Source organism: Sciurus vulgaris (assembly GCF_902686455.1).
Source record: "Sciurus vulgaris genome assembly, chromosome: 17".
Lineage (NCBI taxonomy): Eukaryota > Metazoa > Chordata > Mammalia > Rodentia > Sciuridae > Sciurus > Sciurus vulgaris.
This window is the reverse complement of record NC_136478.1, coordinates 53531685-53552583: the sequence shown is the minus strand read 5'-3', so window position 1 is coordinate 53552583 and position 20899 is coordinate 53531685. Positions and strand designations below refer to the sequence as shown.

Here is a 20899-nt window from a genome sequence, read left to right as displayed (position 1 = left end):
ATGTGTATGTCTAACCAAGATGTCTTACATGATTACTTCTTCCTGTCTACAAAGTACAATCTGCACTGTTTGTGTGTATGTATGTATGTGTGTATAACATATTTTTTCCATCATATTTGGTCAATATGGTGTCCTGTGAAATGGAGAGGCAACTAAGATTTCTACAGACTACAGTAGAAAACAAAATTATTATGGGAAGAGCCAGATAGTAAAAGTTTTAGGCTTTTCACACTCATAACTTTGCCATTTTAGCACAAAAGCATCCATGTAAAAAGTGGTCATGGCTATGTTTTAATGAAATTGTATTTACAAAAACAACTGGCAGTCAAATTTTGTCCATGGACCACAGTTTACCAAGCCCTGGATAAATTATGAAAATATTAGAAAGCCGATGTTACCTTAAGCTTACTCTTAACAATGAGTGTATTGATGTCCCTATCAGATGAAACTAGGCTTTGAATATTTACTATTAGGTGTAGTGAAGAAATCACATATCAGTTTAAAGGCAAGGTCAGTCACAGCACACAGGTTGATTTGCTCCGGCAATAACACCCCATCCTGGAGTTGCAACTGACATCAACTCCTAATTAAATTTAAAGTAACTGCATGTCATTCTCCAAGATTCACTTATGTTCTGCACAAGTCAAGGAGTGAATAAATGGGGGTGTGACTTTCAAGACACTGAACGTGGTTTTACTTTTGGTTTACTATTTACAAGGAAGTTATAGCATTTAGTTGTCCTTTCTTACCAGAATAGCCCTCATTCCATGTGTCAGGGAATCAGTATGAGGATTCTGCCAGTTGTTGAGTATTTCTATTCCAACTCTGCATTCTGGAATTAGGGAAATAATCATAGCACCATTTCGGGGAATCCATTCGGACCATTATATATGGACCTGAGCAAAAACATCCTTTGTTTTGTTTTTGGTCTTCTCTAAGCTCTCCTACTAACTGGAAAACCACAATGACATTTTTGGGTTCTGGAAGTTAATGTCAATGCAGTTCTAGTTTCCAGTAGTCCCTCCGTGTTCTGATTTGTATCCACATAACAAATGCATACCCAAACTATGGCTGCAAATCACTTTGGGCAAAGCTAGAATGGTTTATAGTAGCATAAATCAGTTTGGGTAGCATATCAAGGGTACTTCCTCATGGGGACCTGGCCTATCCTTCATTCAAGGTACTCTGGAATTGGGAACTCACATTACAGAATTGGATGAAGGGCCACGATTCTCTCTTAAGTTGATTTACTAGATCTAGAGCTTTTCCAATTAACCAAACCAAGTACAAATCTGGTAGACTTCTCATTGACTTCAGCCAGAGGGATGTCACAATCAGTGGGTGAAAGTAGAGATCTCTTCTTGTTAACCCATTCTGATGATCCCTTTTGCTTTCCTACTCATTATGACAAATGTCATCTCTGCCAGTGAAGTACCTCTGCTTGACCCTGGACATGCCAGGATCCCATCCTCCTCACTGACAATCCCATCATCAAGTGGCCATTTGTATGTCAAGATTTCCCACTTTTATTTCTGGTCCATAAAGAGTCGCTACAGAGCTCCCCAATGATACCATCCCCAGTGAATTTCTCATATCCTTTGTAGAAAGTGTCCTCTGGACATCCCCCTCCTAGGCCCATATTGGGTTGGGTGAGCAGGTTTTCCACGTCAAATCTCTTCTGGCTTTTAGGCATTCCTATGTCTTTGTATATCATCTGCAACAGTGCTCTCATTTGGGAGTGACTTTGCCCTCGGTGGACATCTGGGCAGTTTCTAGACATTTTTGCCTGTTATAACTGCCAAGCATACACAGGCACTTAGTGGCTAGAGGTCAAGGATGCTGGTAAACATTCTATGATGCATAGAACATCTCCCCAAAACAGAGCTATCCAGTCTAAATGCCAATTGTGCCAAGGTTGAGAAACTGTTCTACGGCATACTTACAAAGTTCTAAGGTTTTAACTTTAGTGTAGACCAACTTGCCTTTCAACAAACTGTTGAAGACATCCCCAGATGCTCAAGCTAACACAGTGGGTCTGGAACCACTGTTCAGGGTACCCATACCAAAAATCCACCTAATCCATCACTGTATCCCTTCCACTGGATTCTATGTCCTTAAGTACACAATACACACTCCCTCTCTCTCTCCCCCTCCCACACAATTTTTGCAGTACTGGGGACTGAACTGAGAGATACTCTACCACACAGTTACATCCTTGGACTTTTTAAATTTTAAGACAGTCTGGTTAAGTTCTGACACTGGCCTCAAACTTGGAATCCTCCTGCCTCAGCCTCCTAAATACTGGGATTACAGGCATGTGCCACTATGCCCTGCAACCATATACATTTCCAAGGTTTCTATTGATATAAAACATGAAAATCATTATTTGGCTGGTTATAGTGTCAGGCATACCTTTTACCTAAAGTCTCCTCTCCCTATGGCCTGTGAGAACTTGAGTCTTATTATAGGTCTAGAAAAATTAGGGGTAATGGAGGCATATCTTAAGGATCGATAGCTCCTTGCAAGATCAACTATCCCAGGAAAGGATGTCATAGGTTCTTCAGTCCATAGAGCAGGGAGGAAGGGGCTCCTTCTAGTGGCAAAGGAGGGACTTAGATAAATTTGGAGGTCAAAGCCCTCAGCTCTGTTGCTCTATGTTCCCATCCGTCTTTCAGGATTCCCTCCTTCCTATCGATGTCTTGTGACCTAAGACCTAACTGTGAATTCAATGTGTTGCCATTCAGTCACTGACTGAATTTCTTATTGATACCTCTTTTTTCAAAAACAAAGAAATGGTGATACTACATAAAGTTCCCCAAAACATTTGCATGTAGTCAAGTTCAAAAATAGAAAAACCTTCCAGAAGTCCAAAACTCAAGGCCATAATGGCAAGTGGTAGTTGAAACTTAATAGCCCACAAAGGCCAAGGGAGCTAGATACACAGCTGGGAGTTTAATCTTGACGTTAGATGGGAATCAAGGTCAGCATACCATGCACACTGGGAGTAAAGAGTGAACTAACAAACACTATAAATGAAAGTGCAGCTCTCTCCCAACAGATGTGAAGAAGGAGGTGGTGCCTGGCTTTGGACCAACCTAAGAACTAAAGTCTATCAGAAAGGCAGATACAAGAATCCAAAGGAAATCATTCTGGAATCCTGACTCAACCAGGTCTAAACCCTGAACTACATATGATCTTTTCAGTTATGGAAGACAAACCATTTTGGTTTAACACAGGGGTCAACAAAGTTCTTCTGTAAGAAAGTCAAAATGTTAATATTTTAGGTTTTGTGAGCTATAGTGTATCACAATTGAACTGCCACTGTAGCAAGAAAGCAGCCATAAACAACATACAAATTAGCCATATTCCAATAAAGCTTTTAATGCACTGGACTAGATATAGCCTAAAGAAGGTAGTGTGCCAACCCATGCCTGAACCCCTAAACTACAAATCACCTTGAGAGTTGGTAATTTTCCTGATATATCTACTAAGAACAAATCATCAAAGACCCGGATTTGTGGTATCTAGCATGATTTGAGGCACCATAGTCTTTCCATACTTAGAATGTGAAGATGTGATTCTGGAAACCTGGTTTTCCCCTGACATGTATACTTTGCTGAGGAAAGCCCCCAAACCAAGATCACTGAATTGCCTAAAAACTGGTCTTCAACCCTGCATAACTGTTTGTTCCCATCAATAGGTTCCACAGCATCATGCTGTCTCTCCCTATGTACAGCTCCAGAACTTAAGTACCCCCACTCTCCATCTTCAGGATCTGCCTCGACCTGTTACTTTGTAAACAACCTTCACACCATTCCTTTTCCCCACAGCTCCCGATTCTCTTTGGCACATACTATCTGGAAAGACTCAGCTACTTCCCCAATCAGATCAAGGACCAGAAAGGACAAGGCAGCACCCTGGACTCTGTATTTATCCAGGGAAGAAGTCTGACAAGAACAAGGATGTATGAATTTCTACTCTTGGGACTACATTGCTAAACAGCGTGGACTTATGCCTAAGAAGATTCAAATGTATTAACTGCAAATAGATATTCACATTCACCAATGTACATCTGAACAAGCATACCATTTTTTAAAAATAACCGATTTCCAGTTATTTCTTAATTTTGACTTTTATATGCTGATTCATTAACCTTAAGTCATTGATATATTTAGTAATTTTTCAAATTAATTTTATATGTTTTACTATATGTGTTACTGCAAACTTACAGTATTTCACTACAAAAATTCTCCCTGAAAATTTTAAAATACAGAAATTAAATGTGGAAAAATCCCTGAAGATTCTCCTTGCTGTTTACATAAGGTACATAACCTGTCACATGACTGGATGCACACGTGGACATACACCAGTTTAAGGTGCTCTCCCTAAACTATAAATTTATTCTTGTACAGTCATAAGTCTTGGCCATCATTTTAAATGATGTTATTACAGATAACTTTAAAAAAATATTAAAATTCCTAACTGAAGCATCATGCTGCATCCCATAAATAATTTTATGCATAATTTTAAATTAAAAAGTATATATATTGGTGAATGCTTACTTCCATGTTTACAAAACTCAGCAACATCACTGATGTCCATTTGAACATTAATATTAAGTTCCTATCTACCAAAGGATGCACATTCTGCATTCTGACTGACTCCTCTTCCAAGTTGCTCCTCCTTCACTTTCACTCCTGGGGAAAACTGAGTGATGTCAAAGTCTGGATGAAAATGTAGAGAATAAGAAAATTATCAATTCCAACAATTACTATGAAGAATATTTGTCAAGAGTAACTTCCGACAAACCTCTACCTTATTGGTGTTGGAAATAATCAGTAGTGTAGTATATAGAGTCCTACCATTCCAAGAACAAAATTCATTTTCAGTATATACTATCACAAAAAACAATTGAATGTATACTGTATAAAACAATACAACAGGGCTAGGGTTGTAGCTCAGTGGTAGAGCACTTGCCTAGCACATGTGAGGCACTGGGTTCGATCCTCAGCACCACCATAAAAATAAATAAAGGTATTGTGTTTATCTACAACTGAAAATTAAAAAAAAAAAAAAAATATATATAATATATAATTAATATAACACTTAACAAAGTCCAAGAAGATAGGACCCAACTTGTCAAGAAAGGCTGGCAGAAGACAGGTGCTAATCTTAATGGGTAATACTAAGTAAACATTGTAGATTGAAGTACTGAGTGTTTTTCTACATTTCAACTCTCTCTCTGAATGAATTTTATTATGGTTACTTTCACATTTCCTGTTCTGATTACATATTTGCAATGCTCTGGAGGTGATTTCAACACAATTTTCAGTTACACATTTTCCCCATTTATTAAGCACATTTATTAATGATAAAGTACTGGGCAATGCTAAGATTATGCACATTCAGCAGTCTCTGCATTACAGAATTATTGCTCCAGCAGACACCAACTTTGGCTTATCAGTGATGATAATTTTTGAAAAATCCCTGATAAAACTCATCCTAAAATCTCTCTTCTGAGTAGCTGAATTGCCGACTTCAATGAAACAAACTTCTTTCTTTGGGGACGTGAAGGATTCACATGCTGCTTGAGTCTTCCAAAAAAAAAAAAAAAAAATCATTTTATAGAACTTTGTTCCTGTGTGGGTTCTTTTTTCTTATCATCTCTCTTATAGGACTTATCACTCACATGGATTCTATGATGAATTGTAAGATTTGATCTCCAGCTGAAGCTTACCACATACCTCACACCTGTACGGCTTCTCCCCTGTGTGAACTCTCTGATGAGACTGGAGCTGTGACGCCCGACTGAAGACCTTCCCCACACATCACACCTGTACGGTTTCTCTCCAGTGTGGACGCTCTGGTGGAGTTGGAGACTTGAGGCCTGACTGAAGTGCTTCCCACACTCCCACTTATATGGTTTTTCTCCTGTGTGAACCCTCTGATGCATGTCCAGATTCAGGCTCCACTTGAAGCCCTTCCCACACTCCCCACATTTGTAGGGCTTGTCTCCAGTGTGAACTTTCTGATGGGCTTGAAGGTGTGAACTCCGACCGAAGCTCTTCCCACACTCTTCACATTTGAATGGTTTTTCTCCACTATGGACTCTCTGATGGGCCAAAAGATTTGAGGCCTGCCTAAAGACCTTCCCACATTCCTCACAATTATATGGTTTTTCTCCTGTGTGGATTCTGCAATGAATTTTAAGATCTGCTCTTCGACTGAATCCCTTTCCACACTCCTCACATTTGTATGGTTTCTCACCAGTGTGGACCAGCTGGTGAATCTGAAGTCGTGAACTCTGATTGAACCCCTGCCCACACTCTACACACTTGTAAGGTTTCTCTACGCTGTGGGCCTTCTGATGGATTTGAAGATAGGAACTCTGACTGAAGCCCTTCCCACCACCTCACATTTATAAGGCTTCTCTCCTGTGTGGACCACTAGATGAACTTGATAATGGGAGTTCCTCCTGAAGCTCTTCCCACACTCCTCACATTTGTATGGTTTCTCTCCAGTATGGACTCTCAGATGAGCTTGAAGGTTTGAACTCAGAGTAAAGCCTTTACCACACACAGTACATATGTATGACTTTTCTCCAGTGTGGACTCCCTGATGGGCCTGAAGACTTGAAGGCCGACTAAAACCTTTACCACATTCCTCACACTTATAGGGTTTTTCTCCTGTGTGGACCCGCTGATGAATGTAAAGATTTGAGCTACAAATAAAGCCCTTCCCACATTCCTCACATTTATAAGGTTTCTCTCCTGTATGTACTCTCTGATGGGACTGAAGATGTGAATTCCGGCTGAAACTCTTACCACAAGCATCACATCTGAATGGTTTCTCCCCAGTGTGGAGTCTTTGATGATCTTGAAGATGAGAGGCCTGACTGAAGGCCCTCCCGCACTCCTCACAATTATAAGGTTTCTCTCCGGTGTGGACTTTACAATGAACGTTAAGTGCTGATCTACGACTAAAAGCTTTACCACACTGCTCACATGTGTACGGTTTTACTCTTGTGTGGACTTTTTGATGGGCTTGCAGATGTGAGCTCTGACTGAATTCCTTACCACACTCATTACACTTATGTTTTTCTTCCATGCAAACTCTCAGATGAACACAAAGTACTGAGCTGTCATGGAAACCTTTTCCACACTCAAAACACGTCTGAGATTTCTCTCCTGAGTGTAACTGCTGCTGAGGCTCAAAGCTGGAGAGATCATTGAAGGCTTTTTTACACTCATTACACTTGTAAGGTTTCTGATCTGGGCGAGTCATCCTGTGCTTACAAAATGTCAAAATCTTTAGTCTATCTTTTCCATATTCATTGGGGCTATAAGAGTTTTCACACTGGTCTATTCTAAGATCATCACAGTGATGTGAAATCCAACTGATGGGGTCAATATCCTGTTTGTGCTGACAGAGTTTATTTTTCATGGAAATCTGCTGATATCCACTCTGATAATTCTGTGATTCAATTATGAATGTTTCCCTCCAAGAATCCTGGGTTCTCAAAATTGGAAACTCTGGGTCTTCAGTATGATTGGGACCATTGGCTTTATGATTCTGTATAGAGTTCTCATCTTCAGAAATTTGATCAGGTACTCCTGTCCCAACCTGGCAGGGGGAATAACACTGTTTATGGACCTGAGTATTATTTATTAAGGTGCCATGACACCTGGTTAAGTCATTTGCAATTTGTTGCCAGATTTTCCAGCAGCAAAGTTCTTCAAGGGATTCTCTGTCTTGAACAGTCCTTAACTCACTTTGATTGTTTCTCCTATAAAAACAGAATTCAGAGACACAAACAAGTAAAAGCTTTATTCAAAGATTCACTTAGGAACAGTAAGAGACTTTAATAAAACTCAGGATGGCCTACCTCAGTTTTTCACCATATATGAAGGTTTTGGTTTACATACTGGCAGAAACCAAGAGATGGTTCATTAAGCTCCCAACTACTAACCATTATTGAAACTCATTTAAGAACACAATTACTGACATACTATCTAAATCTTTTGTTAAAATTACAAGTCATTCCTATTACAACACAGTATCAATAAGGAAAACATGGGGCTCACAGTTTTATAACTATTGCCCAGAATAGTAGCTGGCACATAGTAGGTGTTCAAGCAATGGATGCACAGATAAATTCCAATTTGACTTCTGGGATTCTCTGTAACTCCAAATCCAAGATTAAGTTTGAGCTAAATCAGATGCAAAGGGGATTTTTAATGTAAAATATATGAAATTCAAAAAAGAACTGTAAAGTGCAGTTTTGCTGAGAAGGCAAAAAGCTGTACTTGAAGCAGGGGTACACCAAGTGAGTTAATGCTGAGGAGAAAAATAAAAGATGGTAAGAGGGCTGGGATTGTGGATCAGTGGTAAAGCGCTTACCTCGCATGTGTGAGTCACTGGGTTTGATCCTCAGCACCACAAAAAATTACTAAATAAAATAAAGGTATTGTGTCTGTCTACAACTAAAAAAAAAAAAAAGATGGTAAAGATGGTAAGAATCAGTTAAGGTGAAAGGAAAGCGTGAAGATATGTGTACTAGATCATTATAGATTTCCTTCCTTCCTCCCTTCTTCTTTTTGGGAATGGAACTCAGAGTCTTAGACATGTCAGACAAGCACTCTACTACTAAGCCACGTGCCCAGCCTTTTTCTGAAGCACTCTACTACTAAGCCACGTGCCCAGCCTTTTTCTGAGGCCTCTATATCTTCTCTCTATTATGTTTCTACTTCCTTAAGCAAGAGTCAAAATTCAGAGGCAAGAAGAATGCTGACTCTTTGAAAGCAAAGAATAGAAAACTTTAGATGCAGACATTTGCCTTTGACAAGAATGTTTTCCAAACTGAAAACTGCAGACTATTAATGAAATGTGAAGTAAATTTAATAGCTAGTGATAAATGTTTAGAACAGACTAGGAATGATCAGAGAATCATCACCAGCAATAATGGTGTCACTATGTGCAATGTCTTCTACAGTTTTATAAAACTGAATACAATAAAATGTTTGTTAGAGTTAACAACAGAGATCCATTTCTTATGTCTGTGGACTTTGGGAGTAGCAAATGAAATGCAGCTGAGCAAATCTTTCAAAGGAAAGGCTAATTCACAGCTGGCTATCTTTGAGACTTCTTTTCTGATATAGGGAATATAGAGTTTTATTTTCTTCTGAAGGCAAATGTCTCAGGAGTTGACATAAGAATTACCTTTTTAAAAAAATCCCTTCACAAGTACACAAGCTCTGCTACAACCGCACAAATAAATTCACTGCAAAAGAATGTTGTTCAGTTTGATTTACAACTATACTACTAAGTAGGTTCCTTAAGGTGTGGATCGGCTTGTACAAATAGGCAAACACACACTCCTGAAAAATTAGAATTAGGTTAGGAATTAATGTGATGAGAAATTTTTGCAAAATCCCTTATTTGTTCTGATTTGTTCATTTCCTATTAGCTATCTCCATGAAAGATAGATTTCCAGATCCACTAACCTATTCATTTATTCACTAATACTTATAGAGTCCCTGCCATATAACAGGACTATCCTAAGCACCAAGGAGACAGAAATAAATGAAAGAGACAAAACTATTCTATTCCTCTTCATATTCCAATGAGAAGGCATAGGTGATTAAAAAAAAGTGAAATATATATGCAAGGCAATGACTGATGCTTAGACACAAATGAGGCAGGGTACAAAGCATACAGGAAGAATTATATTTTCAGTAAGATGGTGAGAGAAAGCCTCTCTTATGGTATTAAAACTCAGCAGGGGCTGGGAATATAGCTCAGTAGTGAAGTGATTGCCTAGCATACACAAAGCCCTGTGTTCAATACCCAGGACCACAAAAAAAAAACAAAAAACAATCGCAACAATAACAACAAAACTGAGCAGAGACCTGAATGAAGGAAAGAAGGGGCTAGGAGGATTATAGGTGAACAAGTAGTCAGGCAGAGAAAAGAACATATAAAGGTCTCTGAGGCAGAAGTGTCCTTGGCAGGCCTGAAAAACTGTAGGGAAGAAAACACTTAAAAGACTGAGCAAGAGGTAGATAGGAAATAAGGTCAGAAAGACAGTGGAGGGCAAAAAGCAGACCATGTAGGATGCGCTCGGCCACTCTCAACGGTTTTACTCTACATAAAATAAACCACAAGAGACTTCTGAACAGAGGACTGTCACACTCTAACTTAAGGTTACAAAGGATCACTCTGTCATGTCAGAGAACGACCGTAGGAGGGGAAGAGTAGGAGGGCGACCAGAATCAAGGTTGCTGCAATAATCCAGGAAAGAGTTGGCAACTTGGACCAGGGGACAGCAACAGGGATGATGAGAACAAAAGATGCACAGTTAACTACAAAACTCAAAACTGCTTGGTCCCTACCTAAAGTTGTCTCTCTCTGGGTTGCCGTCTTCATCATCCACAGCTTCTCTTGTCTTTCTGTATATGATATATCTTGTTTGAAGAGCTGATGCTCTGTGAACATGCAGAGTCATAAGTTTAAATGACATGGTAGAGCTAAAATCTACTGGAAAAAGTTACAAATGTATTCAAGACACTGAAAATAGTGTTCATCAAACTTTAAAAAAAATCATCACCCATCACAGAAATACCATTTAATGAATCAAACATGTGCATAAGGGCTGGGGATATAGCTCAGTTGGTAGAGTGCATGCCTTGCAAGCACAAGGCCCTGGGTTCAATCCCAGCACCACAAAAAAACAAGCAAACAAACATATGCATAAATATATATATAAAAAGTCTGAATGATCTATTTCTTCCTTTCCTTTTGTTCTTTTCTTCATTTTTGAAGATACTAAGGAGTAAACCCAGGGCCTCATGCATGGGAGGCAATTACTCCCCACTGAGCTACATTCCCAGTCCATTTTCAAGCTCCGAGACAGGGTCTTGCCAAGTTGATGAAGCTGGTCTCGAAGCTGGTCTCCAACTCACGATCCTCCTCCCTCAGTTTCTGAGTAGGGGTTTACAGGCATGCACCCCCACATAGAGCTGACTTACTTAATGTCGTTTTTATTAAATTTCTTCCTACCAATTTTTTTTTCATCCTGCTACATTTTAATTAAGTACAAACACCTCTACTCTCTAGGCATGTCAACTAGAGACCATTTATTTCACCCACTGCTCTGTTTGGCCACCAATCTCTTGTCTCTCTCTCTTCAGCAATGGTGAGGTGGATTCTTTTCCTCGGGGAAGAGAAATCCATGGTTTATTGCCTTTGCCAATAACAAAAATGTTGGAGAGCCAGGTGGCAAAGCTGTTACCATTGGCATCTTTCCCATGAACCACGTCAAAATAGAGCCAGGATGTCTCTCTCTGTTGGTAATCACACCAATTCTTCCCAAGTTAGCACTTCTGGTCACCATACACAGATTACCAGTGTCAAACTTGATAAAATCAGTAATCTTGCCAGTCTCCAAATCAATCTGAATGGTGTCATTCACCTTGATTAGGGCATCAGGATAGTGAATGGTTCAAGCATCGTGAGTTACCAGATGAGGGATTCCTTTTGTGCCCACAAAGATCTTTCTGACTTTGCACAACTTGTACTTGGCCTCCTCAGGTGTAATACGATGAACAGCAAAACAATCCTTCGTGTCATAGATCAGACGGACATTCTCTCCAGTCTTATCAATGCTGATGACATCCATAAAACCGGCGAGGTAGGTTTTATCAGTTTAGACTTTGCCGTCAATCTTTTTTTTTTTTTTTTTATTGTAAACAAATGGGATACATGTTGTTTCTCTGTTTGTACATGGCGTAAAGGTATACCATTTGTGTAATCATAAATTTACATAGAACAATGTTGTTTGATTCATTCTGTTATTTTTCCCTTCCTCCCACCCCTCTTTTCCCTCTACAGTACTTCCTTCCTCCATACTTGCCCCCCTCCCTAACCCTAACTCTAACCCTAATACTAACCCTTCCCTCCCCCCCATTATGTGTCATCCTCCACTTATTAGCGATATCATTCGTCCTTTGGCTTTTTGAGATTTTTGCCGTCAATCTTAATGAAGCGTTGCATGCAAATCTTTTTACTTCATCTCCTGTCAGGGCATACTTAGAAAAATGATGAGAGGAAGATATTCTCTTAGCTTGTAGGGACCAGTGGATGGATGAGGAGCAAACACATCAGTCAATTTATCCAGCATCCAATGCTTAGGAGCTGCTACCCGCTTCTGATGCTTCTTGGGACCACAAGCCATGGCTGCTCTAGGCACAGAAAGAGTTTCCTACCAACTCTTACACCATTCATACAGTTGGCCACTTTTTGCTGGAATGTGTACCATTTTTCCTAAGGATCTCTGATATTTTCCACCCTCTTTTATTTAATTAAAAATTGCTGATAAGATTCAATTAATTGGCTGGGGACGTGGCTCAGTGGCAGAGCACTTGCCTAGCATGTGTGAGGTACAGGGTTTGATCCTCGGCACCACCACAAAAATTAAAGTAAAAGTTTGGGCTGGGCATATAGCTCAGTTGGTAGAGTGCTTGCCTTGCATGCACAAGGCCCTGGGTTCAATCCCTAGCACCACAAGAAAAGAAAAGGAAAATAAAAAGATTTAATAAATCAGTTTTAAAATTCACTAATGAGACAGAGACAAAATTCTGAAAAAGAATAGGCAAGGAATAGCAATCTACTGTCGATGTGTGATTCTTTTACCAAATACAAATTAAAAAACCTAAAATACTCTGTTCAGAAAGATCAGAAACATCCTTCTTCTATATTCCACAGGAATTAGGAAAGTCTGGGAACTATTTCAAGAGCCCCAAAGCATTAAAACTCCAAGGTCACAGAGTTATTTGAGAGGGAGGCCTCACCCACTGAGACCAGGTTCCTGAAGTTCTCCACCATCACATCTTGGTACAGCTTCCTCTGAGCGGAGTCCAGCAGTCCCAGCTCCTCCTCAGAGAAGGCCACAGCAACATCCTTAAAAGTCACAGCTTCCTGCAACACACATACATGACCTTAATCTTACGAAAAGTGTCCACTAAGAAGGTAGAAGGAGGGTTCGCTGGGCTCTGAGCCATGCATAGGCTTCCCAGCCCTCTTCCTTCTACTCACTGATGCCATACCCTGATTTTCCTCAGCCTCACCAAAAATGCTGCTAGAAAAAAGAAACCAGGTGCTCTCAGTGAACACAGTAATAAGTAAACTCCCTAGAAATCTAATGGCTGCATTAGATTTTACATTTTAATCAGTATTTCCAATTTCCCCAGAATTGTTTACCAATTAAATTCCACCAATGCCTGATAGCACCTGCCTTCCCACTGAGGTTAGAGCCAGATGACTTATTAGTGTTACAGGCTGAATAAACCACAAGGGAATGTCAGATCTCTAGTCAAAGACTCGTTCTGTTTCTTCCTGTTTCCATCTTTTACTAGAACCCTAGATCTCTGATATTTACTCTAGGTCTTTAGTATTCCATGTGAATACTTTCACAGCCACTTTTCTTTATGTTTAAAATGAAGAGGAAACCCAGTACCTCACACAGTTGCTCTAAAGCATAAATGCAGTGATAAATCGTAAGTACCTGGAAAGTTCTCTAGTACCACTAGACTTTTTATATTAATGTCACATATTACTTTGACAAATAAAAATAAAAAATAAATAAATAAAATAAAAACTCCAGGTACAGCAGCACATGTCCCAGTAACTCAAAAGACTAAGGCAGGATTCCAAATTCAAAGCTAGCTTCAGCAACTTAGCAAGACCTTGCCTTAAAATAAAAAATAAAAAAAGAGCTGGGGATGTAGCGCTGTGGTTAAGCACTCCTGGATTCAATCCCTAATACCAAACCCACAGAGGAAAAATGCAACAGATCAGTAAATGAAATACACCCAGGGTATAACTCTGGCATAGGAAAGACAGAATCTAGATCTTGTGGTAAGAAAATGTTGAACAATATTTTTCTATGTGAAGCAGCAGTCAAATCTGATACATTGAGCTATATTTGAATATTCTACCAAAAACATATGTGTAGACATATCTTTTCAATTCTGAATAATTAGTATATTAAGAATATAAAAAATGCAGTTTTCAAAACTGACTTTTTCAGAAAAAGCTAAATGCAGGAACACCGTACTGTAATGTTCTTAAAACAGTGGAAGTCCTAACTAAAATAAATGTCTACAGAGAGAATAGTTTAAGAATTGGGTATATAAATTTGGTGGAAATTTAGTACAGTAATTAAAAATGAATTTGTATATTAAATGAAAACAAAGAAAATGAAGTATCTTGGGATATAACTCAGTGGCAGAGAGCATGCCTATAATGCATAAGGCCCTGGGTTTGACTCATAGAACAGAAAAAGAATATATAAGATTAAGAAAAATCTACCTATGTTATGAACTGAAACATATAATTATGAGTGTACCTGTCCATTAATCTGTATACTTTTATTTGTAAAGTAAAAAAATGAAACAAAACAAGAACTAATACCAACTTAAAAAGAACAAACAAGTGCCTGGTACATTCTGCATGCCTTGACTCGCCTTGAAACACTTCTAATCTCTGAGCACCATTTTTTTTTTTTTTAGCTGTCAATGGACCTTTATTTATTTATTTATATGCTGTGCTGAGAATCGAACCCAATGCTTCACACATGCTAGGCAAGCGCTCTACCACTGAGCCACAACCACAGCCCTCTGAGCACTTAAAGTGGCACTTTTGGTAGTGAGAAAAGGTGTTTGCCTTGCATGCGCAAGGCCCTGGGTTCAATCCCCAGCACCACCAAAAATAAAATAAAATAAAAATTTAGTAGTGAGAAAGGTAAGCTCTACTCACCTTGAATGTGCTCATCTTTAATTCTTCTTTCTGGGGAGCACAGAGTCCTAAGAAGAATTGAGAAAAGAGAGAAATCAATGGAAACTGAGTTCTGAGGAGGATCCAAGATGGCAAACTACAGGGAGGCTGTGTTCCTTGTTGCTCGGTTTCAAGAAGAGGAGATCTGTTTCTCTGTGAGACAGTCTTTGCTGCTTATCAATCCCCTGCTGTTTACCCCATTTGTCCACCTGGATCACCTGCAGTCTGCCAGCATATCGACTACTTTTTGAGAGCAGATTGCTGCCTATCATCTGCCATTTGTCCATTTGCCTGCCTCTTGCCTGCCCACCGCCTGCCTTTCACCTACCCATCACCTAACTACACCTGAGGTTCACCTGCCAATCTTCCACTGGTAGCCTGCAGACTGATCACAGACCGCCAACGGATCACCAGTTGCCTGCTGTTGCCTGGAAGCCCACTATCACAGTACCGGCAGGTTTGGTTACACGTGGCTGCCCCCATTTTGAGACAATAGCCAGGTCCTGCAGGACACCCAGTGACTGACTGAGCCCCACCTCCAGGACTCCTCAACGAGACCAACCACACCCCACCTCCAGGACCCCTGCCCAACCAACCGCACCCTGCCCCAGGACACAGGGGCCCAACCACACCCATTCCCCAAGCTGCAGTTCCCCATTTGCCAATAGGTTTGGAAGCCAGTGAGGTCATCTTGGATTATCCTGGAAGTGAAATCTCCCACCTTTAAGTGGGGCAAATCCCATCCTGAGACACCTGCTGGAGACTGGAAGCTCATTATCAGGTACCTCTCATGCATCAGGCTACTGAAAACTGGAAGGTTTGAATATTTTATGACTGTTGTAGTGTAGATTTTTTTTTTTTTTCTTCTTTTTGAAAATGGAAACTGAGAAAGTATGTTGCTAACCCATGTGGTTGCTCCTTGTGAATTAGCAAAGGTGCTTGCTCCTAGTGGCTTATGAGAAATCAACATGACACTAGGTGTTTCCTTTACCCCTTTTGGGAGCTGTTCACAGAATGTGCCCATCCATACACAGTTGTCTGGTCACCAGCCTGCCGGTACAGCAGAAAGTCTTACTCTGGGTATGGTACAAGAGAGCTGATATGCATGGGCTGAAATCCTGTCATGGCTACTCACTCACTAGAACTGTCATGCTGGGGAAATTACTAACTTCTCTTCATCTCAGTTCTGTCATCTCCAAGTGGGAAGAATAACAGTGTCAACCCATAGGATAGGTGTAAGGTAGAGAGCTCTTGGAACACTATTGGAATTTCTTTCTTGGGAACTGCAATAAGTAGGTTATAATCTACAGTTTAAAATTAGCCTTAAAAATTAGTTAGGCACAGTGGTGCATGCCTATGATCCCAACAACCTGGGAGGCTAAGGCAGGATGATCACAAGTTTGAGCCTAGCTTTGGCAACTCAGTGATACCCTATCTCAAAAATAAAAAGGGTTGGGGATGTGGCTCAGTGGTAGAGTGCTTGTGGGTTCAATTCCCAGTAAAAATACACACACACACACACACACACACACACACACCTGATTTCTACCAATGACAGAACATTTTAAGATACATGGAGCTCACAGGTTGTTGCTCTTTGATGTGAAAATCTCTTAAAACTTCTAAAAAAATCTTTGGTTGTCTTTGATAACTTTTTGCTGCCCCAACAATAATATGCATTCATTTTATTTAACTTATTTTTGCTGTGCTGGGGATTGTACCCAAGGCTTCATGAATGTTAGGCAAATACTTTACCACTAAGGTACACGCCTATCCCAACAACAGTATTTAAATTGACATAGACAAACTTTAAAAGGTATACAAATCTGTGATGTTCCCTTTTGGTTTTGTGTTGTCAGAAATTGACAGCTGCACATGCTCTACTCATGATCTACAATCCAGCCTTTGCTGTTTTCTTTTTAAAGAAGGAAATACCCTTTAGCACACAGGCACAGAGGTAAAGAAAACTGATAAAATCAAGATACTGTAATAAAAAAGTGTGACAATCTACACTCAATTTAAATGAGGAAGACAGAAATCTGAGTTCATATTGTTATAAATAATGTGTAACAAATAAATAGGAGAGAACAGAAAAAGCCCTTTCTATACAACATATACACTAACACATTTAGAATGAAAGATACCTAGAAAATCACTGATGGGATGCTAAAAGTTGGCAGAAGTTTGTGAGGAAAAAATATAGCTACAAAAATCTCAAGTATTAATTGAGGAAAAAGATAACCTGGCAAATTCCTTAGCCAAAAGAACAAAGCTGAGACCACCATTGGGTGAACAGTGACATCTGACCTACATCATGCCTGGCGAAGGAAGCCTGCTCACGTCTATGGCACCTCTGTTGATAACGCACAGCCTGATTATCATGAACAATACCAATAAACCAAAAAAGTGGGGACATCCCACAAATAATTTGCCAATAGTTTACGAAAATTTCAAAAAGCAAAAAAGAAAAGTTTGAGGAATCATTCTACATTAAAGAGACTAATGAAACAAAAACTACGTGCAATGCATACAACGGGGCCAGTCGCTGACCTGAGATGGAGAGTTCTCAAAGACTCTGAGAGCATACTTCATTGAGAAAGTTGAATGAATTTAAATATGAACTGTGGGTTAGATGACAGTATGCTATCGATATAATTAATTTCATTTTGATCACTGCCTCCAGCTTGTTCTCAAGTGCTTGGGCAAAAATAAAAATAAAAAGTTATATATAAGTATACACACATATACATAAAGAAAAAGAAAGCTCTAATAGCTAATAGTGGCAAAAGCTAACACTTGATGTTTTCAGCTGATCAACAAGAATGAGGCAAGGCCATTTAGTGATTGATGGACAAGAAAAAAAGAAGACAGTTTAACACAGAGGCACATTCTATAGTAACAAAAATAACCAAATAACTGTCTCTCCTGGCTAACATGAGTGACCACTTCATTACCAGTGAAAACTCTAGTCTGTTTTGTTTCTCTAGTCTGTTTTGTTACAATCCTTGGTCATCAAATTACTTCTGCTTATTGACAGCATCCAATCCGGAACAAACTCACTTGCCTACATTTCTCCCCCATCTCAGCTTGTACAAGTGAAAACCCTACAACCAGCTCCTCCTAACTGCCTCTTATCAAGACACCCCAGGCCTGATTCCCTACAGTGAGTGGGTTCTCTTGTTTGCAGCAAGTTAAAATTAAATGCCTTTGGTTAACAGATATGTTCCTAGCTGACAGTTACCAACAGAGAAAATAGGCAAAATGCAAACAACTGGTGAATCTCAGTTGAGTATGAGATTTCCTTACACTGTTTTTGCAACTTTTCTGAAGTTTTAAATTTATATAAAAATAAAAAACTAATGAAATCAGGAAACTACCACAGTAATATCAACAGTAGTAATAATAGTAATGATGACAATGAGTACAGAAGAGTATCCAGCATTAATTAACAGGAAATAGTGGTCAATCTTGCCACTTTAGACAAAAGTCCTCTGTACAAGACAGCAATGAGTCCGTTCCCCAAATCCTAGGAAAACTTTATCTTCACACTTCTAATTCTCTTCCAATTCAACTCTAGACTAGCTAGCTGCCTTCTGCTCATGTCAGCATTTTTCAAGAAGACTTGACAATTGGCAACATTTAGTGAACAAAATCATGGGACTGAGTAGGAAGCTTGTGTGGCCAGCTCAGTTTTAGCTGTGACATGTGGCAAGATCACTTGCCGAGGCCTGAGTTTCCAAGCAGGTCCCATTCCTGAGCTTCTCAAACTTAAGCCTGTGTAGGAATCACCTTGGGATTTTGTTGAAATGCAGATTCCTGGGTTCCACCTACAGAAATCCTAAAGTAGAAAGTCTTTGGTGAGACTTAAGGCTGTATATTTCTACCTATGTGATCCTAATGTTGCTGGTTTGTGGACTCATTTCTTCTTCTCCCCACTCCTCCCCACCCTTTTTTTTTTTTTTTTTTTTTTTTGCCATATGAGGGACAGAACCCAGCAGTGCTTCCTACCACTGAACTACCTCCCCAGCCTTTTTAAAATTTTTATTTGTAGACAAGGTCTAAGTTGCAGAGGTTGGTCTTGAGCTTGTGATATTCCTGCCTCAGTCTCTGTAACAGCTGGGATAATAAGTGAGTGCAATCATGCCTAGCAGACCCCAGTTTCAAATGCACCGCAGTGACTATTAGTGTCCCCCAAAATGGCCTCTGATAAACAGAAACATACACAATAATGCCAAAAAGGCACTAAACTGTTAATATTTGTCATATTTACATGCTATGATTATGGTAATTAAGATTTGCTTTTTTATATATTTGTTTCCCATGATTAAAAGGTTATTTCTATAACATGAGTATTATTTGAAATAAAATGAAACCCACATCTTACTCTCAAGATACCCTGGCCAGATTTTCACACAATTGGAGCTAGATTCCTATGACTCAGAGAACATACCAAAGAGATGATGAACTCAGGTCTGGATTCAGGTTGCCCAGGATCTAGTGCTATTTCTGCCACCTACCAGCTATGGACCATGGGCAAACAGGTTATGTTCCCTGTTTCTCAGTCTCCTCATCTTCACAGTAGGAAAAATAGCGGTACCATTTCATAAAGCACTCTGAAGGGCTTCCTCTGTATAAAGCCCTTAGAACTCTGCAACTTACGCTTTAACCGTAACACTGTCTCAGATTTATGTGACATTTGTAGAATGACAAGTCTTACTCACGTGGGACTCTGCGGCCTTCTCCTCTGTGCAGTGCTTTTTGACAAGTCAGGAATGGGGAAGAAGAGGAGGTTGTGAAATACCAAGGTTGTCTTCACCTCCAATCAGTCACAGTAGCATCTCTCAGAACCAGCTAGAAGCAACACTCTTCTTCCTAAAAAGAGCAATGGCTTAGGGAAAATCCAGTTGCTTCCTGACGTCACGGATGCTCACTGGGAAACATGCTTCTCGAAAAAATTTTAGTATTATCGAGAAAAATCTATGCACCAGGCAATTTTAAACCTTTTGTAGTATACCACGTTTTTCTCAAAATACTCCATTATATGAAGGTGTAACTTGTCATTTCCTTTTACACAACAAAAGTACAGAAGGATCAACTAGGCGGCCCGAGGTGGTAGGGTCTGAGGCCGCAGGGCTGACTCACAGGTGGGGGAGTGGGGTAGGAGGCGCGAGCACCCCAGGGCGCCCTCTAACTCCTGAAGACGAACCAGGACCGCCCGGACCCCGAAAGCCCCCAACTCAAGGAAGCTCCGCCCTAGAGAACGCAAAACGCCATCCTCGAACCTCCGCTGTCAGCCGTTCCTCCCCAACCGAAAGACTGTAAGCGGTTGGTCCCAAGTACATATGGGGGGGAATTCGAAATATTCCTGGGGGCCGATCAAAAACCACTTCGGCCCGGGAAAAGATGGCTGCTACGCTGCCCTCCTGGAGCGGAAGTGCCTGCGACTACCAAAGGCTCCGGGACTACATACACTGCCCTGCCCAGAACCCCCCAGAACTGCCTTCCTTCACTGGGGAAGAGCCCGCGAGCACAGGAGTTCCGGGACTACGCTTCCCAGGATTCCGCCGGGGAGAGGGACCGTTTACAGGGCGGGCTTAGTATATCGGAAGTATGCGAAGTGCACGGAGCTTAGACTACAAGTCCCAGAAGTCTAGGGGGAAACCAGCCGCTCTACCTCAGTCCTGGACCTACATTTCCCTAGTTTCCTGATTTTCACTTCCCAGAATCCCTGAGAAGGTTTTGGGCCAAGTTTGTTCATTGTAGTGTGTCTGCCTTAGAAGACTGTAGATTCTGGAAAATTTAAGACTAAGAAACGGAATAGACTTTAGATGCTGTGGTGTCACTGCTTGCGTCACACACCCTGCCCAAATTCCTGCGTTGAGATCCTAACCCACAAGCTAATGGTATTAGGAGGCTGGACCTTTGGGAGTGAGAGCTCTTCCCCAGGAATTGGGGTAGTGCTTTCATTAAAATGTCCCTTGAGGGAGCTCTTTTGCTTCTTCAGTGAAGGGACAACATCACGGGAAAGAACTACTTATGAACCGGAAGTGAGCCCTCCGGAAACCCT

At 40.3% G+C, this 20899-nt stretch overlaps 1 protein-coding gene, 1 long non-coding RNA gene and 1 pseudogene across 4 annotated transcripts; all 3 read right to left on the bottom strand.

Moving 5' to 3' along the window:
• Positions 1-5216: 5216 nt before the first annotated feature.
• LOC306648730 (zinc finger protein-like) lies at positions 5217-20352 on the bottom strand. Of its 2 annotated transcripts, none has more exons than XM_079119036.1 (5): positions 19554-20352; positions 14815-14861; positions 12849-12975; positions 10392-10484; positions 5217-7786 (listed from the first exon to the last, which is right to left on the bottom strand). In XM_079119036.1, the coding sequence occupies exons 2-5, from the start codon at positions 14827-14829 to the stop codon at positions 7764-7766; spliced, it is 258 nt and encodes an 85-aa protein (XP_078975162.1). In that variant the 5' UTR covers positions 14830-14861; positions 19554-20352; the 3' UTR covers positions 5217-7763. The 2 variants fall into 2 exon arrangements, with proteins under 2 accessions (XP_078975162.1, XP_078975163.1); XM_079119037.1 differs by lacking the exon at positions 5217-7786 and adding an exon at positions 8086-8210 and having other exon boundaries at positions 19554-20351.
• Positions 8497-8978, bottom strand: LOC306648741. The gene is made up of 2 exons (XR_013760472.1): positions 8705-8978; positions 8497-8664 (listed from the first exon to the last, which is right to left on the bottom strand). It is a non-coding gene; the product is annotated as an uncharacterized lncRNA (long non-coding RNA).
• LOC306648733 (small ribosomal subunit protein eS4-like) lies at positions 11076-12435 on the bottom strand (annotated as a pseudogene). The gene is made up of 2 exons: positions 12034-12435; positions 11076-11722 (listed from the first exon to the last, which is right to left on the bottom strand). The product of its transcript is annotated as a small ribosomal subunit protein eS4-like (transcript).
• Positions 20353-20899: the final 547 nt, after the last annotated feature.